Raw genomic sequence first — 11,134 nt, 5'->3', positions numbered from 1 at the left:
TCTATCTAGGGAGAGTGGATGAGGATGATGGGGAGGGGGGCGCAAAAGGGAGTCCACGTTCCCCTCCGGAACCGGCATGAAGGAGCCCCCTAGAATGCAGCCCCCCAAGACTGACAACCTCCCCCTTTCCCCGCTCTTCTCTCGACTTCGGACTAGCTCCTGTATCGGGCGAAGTCAAGGGAGACTCTGCCCGGAGACCGATGACGCTGCAGAGGGTAGAGTTTCCATTGGTCCGTCTGCTCCTTCTGGACACGCCCATTGCCGAAGTCCGAGGAAAACTCCTCCCACCCCATCCAGACCCCCCTGATTCGGCCTCTGGGGCTGGGAGCCTCCGCGTCTCTCTCCTCCCTTGCCGGGGCCGCCTCCATGGCTTTGGTGGGGGTCCCCCTGGTGCAGCTGGTGGGGGCACTGGCCCGGATCCCCGGAAGCGAAGGGGGAAAGGAGACCCCCGGTAAATAGGGGGCTGGGCGGGGGAGGAGGGGGTTGGGGGCAGGAGGGGGCTGGGAAGGACCCTACGAGTGGGGGAGGGGGAAGAAAGCTTATTGGTCTCCAGAGCCTCCAACAGCCTCGATCTCTGCGTGGTCTCCTCCCCCTTTCTCCCCACATGCTCCCCCAGGAGGATGGAGAGGGACCCCCGTTCAGCGAGTGTATCCGAGGGGGGGGAGTCGCAGCCGGGGGGCCCTTGCCCCCCCCAGCGTCTGGGTCGGAGGGGGCTGCAGGGAAAGAGGAAGGGAAGCGAAAGCGAAAGAGGGAAACTGAGGCATTTTCAGTCCTGAATCCACAAAAGGAAAAAGACGCATTTGAGCAAAAAGAATTTGGCTTAAAAAAAAAAAACTTCAGTTTTTCTTCTGAATCTCAAAACTGAGGCTTTGGGGGTCAGACAAGAGGGGAGCTTCGGTCCCTTCAGAGGGAGACCCTGAATTTTGGGAGAAGGCCAAGAACCCCCCCACCCCCATAACCCCCTCCCCACTGCTCTATGGGGGCCTGGAAGGGAGGGGGAGGATCTGGGGGGCTCTGAGTCTCTCCTCCCAAACTGGCCCCTCTTTGTAAGGGGGGCTGGAGACCCTCCCTTTGAGAGGCTCTTGGGGGATTTCAGGGGGGCTTTTGGGGGAGGGGGAAAAGGTGGGATCCCAGAGAATCCTTTTAGGGACAAGAAGAAAAATTGGGGTGGCCCAGGGAACCGTGGGAGTTGAAGGGCTGGAAGATCCCAGAAGGTCAGGCTAGATGTACTTATTGTTCCCCCTCCCCATTCTCCCCTACCCCCCATGGAAGAGCGAGAGGGAGGTATCCATGTTAGCTTCCCTCCAGTCTAAAAAGTTATTTCAACCCCTCCCCCTCCTTCAGGTCGCTTTTGATCCAGATTTATTTATTTATTTATTTATTTAGTTAGTTAGTTACTTACTTACTTACCTATTTGCTTGCTTGCTTGCTTGCTTGCCTGCCTGCCTGCCTGCCTGCCTGCCTGCCTGCCTACCTACCTACCTACCTACCTACCTACTTACTTACTTAAACTTCTCTGCCACCCAATCCCGAAGAACTCTGGGTGGCTTACAGCAGTATAAAATTATAATTAACAACAATAAGAAAAAGAAGTCAAGGGAAAAAAATTCTAAAATCATCATTAAAACTAAGATAATTTAATAGCATACATACTAATCGTTCATACCAATTGATAGTGGTTGATTTAGGGCCTCCAGGCCTGCCAGCATAGCCAGGTCTTCGTGGCTTTACGGAAAGCCTGAAGGGGGGACGTACGGACCTGGGGGGGAGAGTTGGCTCCATAAAGTCGGGGCAGTAACAGAGAAGGCCCTCCCCCGTGGCCCCACCAGCCTGCATTGTTTGGCTGACGGAACCTGGAGGAGGCCGACTCTGTGTACTCTAATTGGTGGAAGGAGACGGTCCCGTAAATAGTCTGGCCCTGAGCCATATAGGGAGATTAGATCTCCTGGACCAGTTGGGATTCTGCCTGCCTTTTCCGACCTTCCGCCCCTGCCTCTCTTCCCTCCCCCTCTTTCTTTCTTGCCCTCCCCTTCTTTCTTTCTTCCTTCCCCCCTCTGCAGAGTGCAGATCCCCCAATAGCAAGTCTCCCTCCCTCTCTAGGGCTGGGAGAGTTCCCTTTCCCTCCTCCAGGGGACCCTCCTCCTCTTCTACCAGTGGCTGTAAACAATGGGCCCTGGAGTCCCTCCTAATGGCCTTCCTCCTCTTCCTCCCTCCCTGCAGCCCATTTCCTGGCCCAGGAGAAGGGCGAGTGCCACTTCCTCAACGGGACGCAGCAGGTGAGGCTCCTGTGGAGGTACATTTATGACCGGCAGGAGATTGTCCGCTTCGACAGCGACTGCGGGGAGTTCAAGGCCATCACAGAGTTTGGGAAGGCGACTGCGGACGCGTGGAATAGAGACAAGTTAGCCCTGCGGTACCGGAAGGCTGCTGTGGATTCCTTCTGCCGGAACAACTACAAGACTGCCCAGAGCGCTTCTGTGGTGGGCCAGAGAGGTGAGTCTGAGGGGGGGGGAGATTTGGGGGAGGGGATCCCGGGGTCCCTTTCCTTCCTTTTATTTCAAAGGCCTGGATGATTATAACTCAGTGATGGTAAAAATTAATTACAAGGTCAATTAATTAAACCCTTATTTAAAAGGGGGATTCAGGCCTCTGAAAGGAATGTTTAAAGAGAATCCATGGAAGCAAATTGTGGTGTCCTTTCTCTGCCATTTAAGTAAGAATATATATATTCTAGAACTTCCGGTTTTGGCATCACACTGATAGCTGGGTAGCCTTCGGTATCTCTGGGTTTGCTGTGGCTTTCCGTGGTTTTTTCGGCGGCTTTAGGGCGATCACAAACCTGTAGAGCCAGTGATATTAGAGAGGAATTTCCAGCGCACCCCCCGAATAGCGAGGATCACCTCTTGCCGATACATGGAAAAAACGATCATTTCAATCGGCCTAAAGACGTGACGCTCCGACTTCACTGAGGAAGCTGTAAGGAAGATGACGAGAAGGCTTTATTGGAAAGTGAGTTTTTTCCGGACTATTTTCAAATCAGTGTTATATGTTGATGGTATTAGATGGCTTTAGAGTGAAACCCCAGCTGGGAGTGTTAATCGGCTGATCGGATCTGATTGCCAGAACGACTGAGAAGGCGGCGACTGAATGACAGATGGTGGCATAAGAAAACAGAACTAGGCGCTCAGAGAGGGACATACTATTTGGATATATACAAAACACCATTGAAGTCCCTGGAAATTGATTGTTTTGACAGATTGACAACAACTTGGCAGAAAAACAGCAGCGGGAGAAAGTTTTTGTTAGAAGTCGTGAGGGTGAGCGGAAGTTCGCGAGAGAGGCAGGTCGTGAGCGGAGCGAGTCGGTGATAGACTACAAAACCGGAGAACAGAATATTCATTTTTCTTTGCTTTTCTCTCTTCCCCCTTCTTTTCCCCTTGCTCTTTTCCCTGGTCTTCGTCGCGATGACATCTATGGTGTTGATCTTTGATTTAAATTGACTAATAAACTTTCCCATATACTTGGAACGGAACGGAACCTTTGAACTTTGCTTACTAACATCCCATTACTTGACTGAGGACTGTGGACTCTAATCAACATTGGATATGGAGACTCTCTGGGTTTGCATGAAAAACAAAGACGGTTCTGTCATTAGACTTGGGGTGATCTATAGGCCTCCAGGGCAATCTGAGGAATATGACAACAAGATGGTGGATGAAATTACCCAAATGGCACTAAAGGGAGATATTGTGGTTATGGGTGATTTCAACATGCCTGATGTTGACTGGAATATCCCCAGTGCCCTTACATGCAAAAGTAAGAATATGGTAGAGGCCTTTACAGGAGCAGCTCTGGCACAGCTGGTTAAGACACCGACTAGAGGGGAGAATATTCTAGATTTCGTCTTTACGAATGGGAATTGGGTTTCAGAGGTTAAGGTGGGAGAAAATTTAAGTTGCAGTGACCATCTATGTTTGTGGTTTGATGTAAAAACTGATTGTGAGCAGTCCTATACTGCAACCAAAGTATTGGATTTCAGAAAAACAAATTTTAATGCAATAGGGGAATATTTAAATAATGGATTAAAGGGGAGGGATAAAATGGCAGGAGCGAGAACCCAGTGGACTGTATTTAAAAAGACCATCTTAAAAGCCACAGGACTGTATGTAAGTCAAATAATTAAAGGTAAAAGGAAGAAGAAACCGCTATGGTTTAGCAATGATGTAAGAGCTGTAGTCAATGCAAAAAAGGCTGCCTGTAGGAGGTATAAAGAGTCTGGAAGTATAGCTGATAGAGAGGTGTATAAAATGAGACAGAAGGAGGCGAAACAGATAATATATGCTGCTAAAGCCTCAAAAGAGGAAGAAATTGCCAAATCTGTAAAGAAGGGGGATAAAACCTTCTTCAGATATATTAGTGATAGGAAGAAGAAAAACTGCAGCATCACGAAGCTTAGTACCAGGAATAATACATGCATTGATGGAAATAAGGAGATCGCTGACCATTTCAATAGCTACTTCTGTTCAGTTTTCTCAAAAGACACCTTACAATATACTATAGATGGATATAGCATTGCTTCCAGCTGTACGGATTCAGCTCCAGTGATCTTAGAAGCCGATGTCTTAGAAGAACTTGAACGATTAAAGATAAATAAGGCAATGGGTCCAGATGGCATCCACCCCAGAATTCTTAAAGAACTCAGATTTGTCATTGCTACCCCCGACTGATTTGTTTAACCAATCCCTGTTAACAGGAGATGTTCCTGAGGATTGGAGAATGGCCAGTGTTGTGCCTATCCACAAGAAGGGCGGTAGAGAAGAAGCTGGTAACTGCGCGCGAGTTAGCTTGACATCAGTTATAGTTAAAATGATGGAGACTCTACTCAAAAAGAGGATAAATCAGCACCTAAAAAACAATAACTTATTGGACCCAAATCAGCATGGCTTTATTTATTTATTTATTCATTCATTCATTTATTATTAGAGTTGAAAGGGACCTTACAGGTCATCGAGTTCAACCACCTGCCTGAGCAGGAAATCCTACATCACCCCAGCCAAATGGCAGTCCAATCTCCTCTTGAAAGTGTCCAAAGTTGGGGAGTCCACAACCTCCACTGGCAGGCCGTTCCACTGGTTGATCGCTCTCACTGTCAGGAAATTCTTTCTTATCTCCAGGTTGAATCTTTCCTTGGTCAGTTTCCAACCGTTGTTCCTCGTCCGGCCCTCTGATGCCCTGGAAAACAGTGTGTCCCCCTCCTCTCTGTGGCAACCCCTCAAGTACCTGTATACAGCTATCATGTCCCACCTAGCCCTTCTTTTTACTAGACTATCCATGCCCATTTCCAGCAACCTTTCCTCGTATGACCTGGTCTCTAGTCCTTTTATCATTTTAGTTGCTCTTTTCTGCACCCTCTCTAGAGTCTCTATATCTTTTTTGAAGTGTGGTGACCAGAACTGGATGCAATACTCCAGGTGTGGTCTGACCAGGGCCTTATAGAGTGGTATTATTACTTCTCTGGTCTTGGAGTGTATCCCCCTGTTCATGCAGCTTAGGATTGTGTTGGCTTTTTTAGCTGCTGCTGCACATTGCTGGCCCATGTTTAGCTGGTTATCCACTAAGACTCCAAGATCCCTTTCATAGTCACTCATGGTGAGTGTGGTTTTGCCTAATTTTGTATGCATGTTTTGGGGTATTTTTTGCCTAGGTGCAGGATTTTACTCTTCTCTACATTGAACTTCATTTTGTTCATTTCAGCCCACTGTACAAGTCTCTCTAGATCTTTTTGAATTCTGTGTCTATCCTCTGGGGTGTTGGCCACTCCTGCCAGCTTGGTGTCATCTGCGAATTTAATTAATTCTCCCCCTATTCCCTCGTCTAGGTCGTTGATAAATATGTTGAAGAGTACTGGGCCGAGGACTGATCCCTGTGGTACCCCGCTGCCTACCTCTTTCCATGTGGATTTAGTCCCGTTGAGGGCTACTCGTTGGGTGCGATTGGTCAGCCAGTTTTCAATCTATCTTGTTGTGTTACTGTCGATTCCACTCTTTACTTTGGAGAGTAGAAGGTTGTGGTCCACCTTGTCGAATGGTTTGCTAAAGTCTAAGTATATTATGTCCACTGCATTTCTCTGGTCAATTGATTTGGTCACAGTGTCGAAAAATGAAATGAGGTTGGTTTGGCATGATTTGTTTCTGACGAATCCGTGTTGGCTGGTGGTTATTACATTGTTTGATTCAAGGTGGTGGCAGATCTGTTTCTTGATTATCTTTTCCAATATTTTCCCAGGAATAGACTTTAGGCTGATCGGTCTATAGTTTCCTGGGTCTGTTTTTTTGCCTTTTTTGTAAATAGGGACCACGTCGGCTCGTTTCCAATCATCTGATAAGTTTCCTGTGGTCCAGGATTTTTGAAAGATGTGGTACAGAGGTTCAGTGATGACATCAGCTAGCTCCTTTAGGACTCTGGGGTGCAGGCCATCTGGTCCTGGTGATTTGTACTCATTCAGTTCCAATAGGTGGTCTCATACTGTATTTCTATTAGTGTTTTGTTCCAATTTTGATTTCTGCAGCTGTGATACAAGCTCATTGTTTTGTTGTTTCTTTGTGCGTGAAAACAGATGCAAAAAAGGTGTTGAACAGTTCTGCTTTCTCTTTATTGTCCATTACTTCTGTGCCGTCTCCTCTTTCTAACGGACCGACTGCTTCTTTGATTTTTTTTGGGTTGTTTATGTGTTGGAAGAAGCTTTTTTTATTGTCTTGGACCTTTGTTGCTAGGCCTAGTTCATACTGGGCTTTTGCTGTCCTGATTTTTTCTTTGCAGATTCTGGCCGTTTGTTGATATTCTGCCTTGGTTATGTGCCCCTCTTTTACTGAAGGCAAATCATGGCAGACTAATCTCATTGATTTCTTTGACTATGTCACAAAGGTGTTGGATTAAGGTGGTGCCGCGGATATTGCCTATCTGGACTTCAGCAAAGCCTTTGATGTGGTTCCACATAAAGAGCTGATAGATAAATTAGTGAAGATTGGACTTAATCCCTGGATAGTTCAGTGGATTTGCAGCTGGCTGAAGCGTAGACATCAGAGAGTTATTGTTAATGGCGAGTATTCTGAGCAGAGACAGGTTACAAGCGGTGTGCCACAAGGGTCTGTTCTGGGTCCTATTCTTTTTAATATGTTTGTGAGTGACATAGGGGAAGGTTTGGTAGGGAAGGTTTGCCTATTTGCCGATGACTCTAAAGTGTGCAATAGGGTTGATATTCCTGGAGGCATATGAAATATGGTAAATGATTTAGCTTTACTAGATAAATGGTCAAAGCAATGGAAACTGCAGTTTAATATTTCCAAATGTAAAATAATGCACTTGGGGAAAAGGAATCCTCAATCGGAGTATTGTATTGGCAGTTCTGTGTTAGCAAAAACTTCAGAAGAGAAGGATTTAGGGGTAGTGATTTCTGACAGTCTCAAAATGGGTGAACAGTGCAGTCAGGCGGTAGGGAAAGCAAGTAGGATGCTTGGCTGCATAGCTAGAGGTATAACAAGCAGGAAGAGGGAGATTGTGATCCCGCTATACAGAGTGCTGGTGAGACCACATTTGGAATACTGTGTTCAGTTCTGGAGACCTCACCTACAAAAAGATATTGACAAAATTGAATGGGTCCAAAGATGGGCTACAAGAATGGTGGAAGGTCTTAAGCATAAAACGTATCAGGAAAGACTTCATGAACTCAATCTGTATAGTCTGGAGGACAGAAGGAAAAGGGGGGACATGATCGAAACATTTAAATATGTTAAAGGGTTAAATAAGGTCCAGGAGGGAAGTGTTTTAATAGGAAAGTGAACACAAGAACAAGGGGGCACAATCTGAGGTTAGTTGGGGGAAAGATCAAAAGCAACATGAGAAAATATGATTTGACGAAAAGAGTAGTAGATGCTTGGAACAAACTTCCAGCAGACGTGGTAGATAAATCCACAGTAACTGAATTTAAACATGCCTGGGATAAACATAGATCCATCCTACAATAAAATACAAAAAACAGTATAAGAGCAGACTAGATGGACCATGAGGTCTTTTTCTGCCGTCAGCCTTCTATGCTTCTTTTGCACAAGCCAGAAATGGTGAGGTTAAAAAAAAGGGGGAGAGAAAAGAAAAAGAAATAACATTTGGGACTACTTTGGCTGTGACTAAGATTCAAGAACTTTCTTCAATCAAGCACAATAATAGCTTGTTTCTCTCCTGATTAATTAATTAATACACTGATTGCTGGAAGACTATACAAAAATATATAAGACTATATAATTAATATTGAATTGAATTAATTTATATTGATTTAAAGTCAAAAGCTAACAATTTAAACAGTTTATATTCATCTTTTCCTCTCTCTTCTTTTCTCGCCTTACCATTGCAACACAAAGGATTTAGAAGAGGGGCTTCAGAGAGGGGCGGCATACCAATCTAATTAATAATAATAATAATTATTATTATTTATTATTATTATTCCCCCCCCCCTTTTGATTTCCTGCTGCAATTTATTTTGGAAGATGATTCAAAACACAAAATACTTTTTTCAGTCGTGAAAAGGGATCTTGGCCTGAACCAACCAACTGGGTCTTCTGTTCTGGGCCCTCCTGTGTCTCTCATGTGCCTCCTTCTCCTCCCTCCAGCCAAGCCCACCGTCACAATCTCCCGCCCCAGCGGGGGGATGTCTACACTTGCAAGGTGGAGCACGCCAGCCTGGAGGCCCCCATCACCGTCCAGTGGGGTATTCCCCTCCCCTCCCACCTCTCCTGGCCTGGGGACCCCATCCTGCCCTGAGAAGGGAGCGACCCTCTATGTGGTGGGGAGAGCCATAATGGACCCTCCTGGGGGAAGGTGGGCCTTATCGTCCTGCTCAGGTGAGGCTCCTTCTCCTTCCCCAGAGCCCCGTTCCTCCCGTTCTGCCAGGGCCAAAATCTGGATGGGGATTATGGGGGCTGTGATAGGAGTGGCCTTCCTGGCTGTGGGGTTCTTCTCCTACCTGAAGGCCAAGAAAGGTGAGTCTGGGGGGCTGGAGGAAGGGTTGTGGGGAGGGGACCATCTAGGAGAGGCCTCTCATCAAGCTTAGCGGGTGGCCAAGAGGGTCCCCTTGAGAAATATTTTGGGGAACTTCTGTTCTGGGAGGGGCTATTATAGGGAGATTGTGCAACCTATTATGGGTTATCGGAGGGGAAGGAGTCGCTCTGAGTCCTCCAGCCCATGAAGGGTCCTGATTGGCTCTTTTTCTCCTTCCAGCAATTCCCATCCAACCACCTGCAGGTGAGTTTCTCCTCTTCCTCCCTCATTTCAGCCCCTCCTATAAATTATCAATATTTTTGTTTAATTTCTCAATTCTTCCTTTGTTTAAAGAAAACATGCCTGAACAATATCTCTTTGCTGTGGATACAGAAAAATTTTGGGAGTTTGGGCAGCTTTTCCTTACAGAGACCTGAAAAAGTATTGCAATCAAAAACAAAAACACAGACAAATGCTTAAAATCTTACCCATAATTTTTCCATGTTTTGGGAAAATGCAAAAGGGAAGGGACAGAGGGGGGCCATTCCTTCCCTCTCCTCCCTCGGGGAAGGAGCACCCCAGCATTTTGGAAGCAAGCCGCCACTTCTGTTAGGCTCACACGTTCCTGAGGATATTCAGGCATGGGGACAAATTCCAGCCCTGTGGCTGTTTTAAAAGAGGCGAGTCCCACACTACTATGCACTGTGGGATTGGAGGCCACTTCAGCCAATGGCAGGAGATCTGCCCAGCTGAACTGCTGATAATTAACATAGCATCTTCTCTGGTATTGTTCTATCATTGAGTTTGCTCGTTCTACAGCTCCATCCGTCCTCAGATGGAAGGTGGAGCTAAGCCCTTGAGATGCCCCTTCTTCACTGAATGGACCCTGTTGTATCTTGAAATGGCTACCTTGTAGCTCTGTAAATAGTCTGTTCCTTGTTAAAGCGCTGTCGGAGCCAGAATCAGGAAGTCGCTCCTGATTGGCTCAGACGCGGCTGCTCTTGCTTTGGCGGGAACCGCAAATGTATAAAAGGAGCGGTTTCTCCCAAGCAGAGCAGACGGTACGAGCTGAAAGTCACTTTCCTTGCTGAGCTGAAATAAAGTACCGTTCTCACCTAAACCCCGTCTCTGGGTTTACTTCACTGGCGACGACGGACGAAAGAAACCACGCGTGCAGCATGAACAACATCCAGATCGGCCGGGCTCCTGAATTCTTCAATCCCGAGAAAACTTCCTGGGACGACTACCTAGCCACCTTCGAGATCTTCCTCGAGGCAGCGGGAATACGGGACGCCGACGCCGATCGAAGACGGGCCATCTTCCTAAACTACTGCGGTCCAGAAATCCGCGCCCTCGCCCAGACTCTCACCGACCCGCAGCCAGCAAGAACCGTCGCTTGGGACGTCCTACAAGCCAAGCTCGCGAGCCACTTCAAGCCAACAAAACCAGCCATGGTTTTCCGGCACCAGTTCTCCAGAATGGCTCAGAACGAAACGGAATCGATCAACCAATTTGCAACGCGGCTTCGAACGGTGCTTGCGAAATGCAAGTTTGACAACCCGGAAGCTCGCCTCACCGATGCCTTAGTCTTCGGCATGAGAAACGCCTCGGTCAGGAACAAACTCCTCACCGAAGATGAACCGACTCTACAAACAGTTATTAAACTGGCACAAACCGCAGAGGTCGCCGACGCCGCTGCTAAAGAGCTGAAGGAACACGAAAGGCGAGAAGTCATCGCCAAGATAGTCTCCTCGTTTTCCCGCGCCGAGGGACCAGAAGACCTCAGCCCACCAGCTCGCAACGAGGACAGCTGTTTCCTGCTGCAAGACCAGCCGAGACAACACAGAGTTCCTCACCCCGCAGCCCCCTGCGCCGGCTGCCGAGGAAACCATCAGCGCCAACGATGCCCCTTCCGGGATGCCATATGCCGCCGTTGCAACCGACGCGGCCACATTGCCGAAGCCTGCAGAGCATCTGCACCAGAGGAAACCTTCTCCACGCCGCGCCATCAACGACCCCAGAATCAAACACCCCAACCGCGAGAAAACCGACCTTTCCGTTTTTCGGGACGAAAGAACTACTCAGCCGCTAACCGCGACTACTC

The 11,134-nt window shown here is 47.6% G+C and overlaps 1 protein-coding gene across 1 annotated transcript; it reads left to right on the top strand.

Moving 5' to 3' along the window:
* Positions 1-298: 298 nt before the first annotated feature.
* LOC139158609 (DLA class II histocompatibility antigen, DR-1 beta chain-like) lies at positions 299-9,467 on the top strand. The gene is made up of 7 exons (XM_070735933.1): positions 299-451; positions 2,221-2,493; positions 6,820-6,832; positions 8,664-8,761; positions 8,919-9,032; positions 9,271-9,294; positions 9,385-9,467. Exons 1-7 carry the CDS (start codon positions 367-369, stop codon positions 9,465-9,467), a joined length of 690 nt encoding a protein of 229 aa, XP_070592034.1. The 5' UTR covers positions 299-366.
* The last annotated feature ends 1,667 nt before the right edge of the window (positions 9,468-11,134 follow it).

This window comes from Erythrolamprus reginae, chromosome 2 (assembly GCF_031021105.1).
Source record: "Erythrolamprus reginae isolate rEryReg1 chromosome 2, rEryReg1.hap1, whole genome shotgun sequence".
NCBI lineage: Eukaryota > Metazoa > Chordata > Lepidosauria > Squamata > Dipsadidae > Erythrolamprus > Erythrolamprus reginae.
This window is presented reverse-complemented; position numbering and strand designations above follow the sequence as displayed.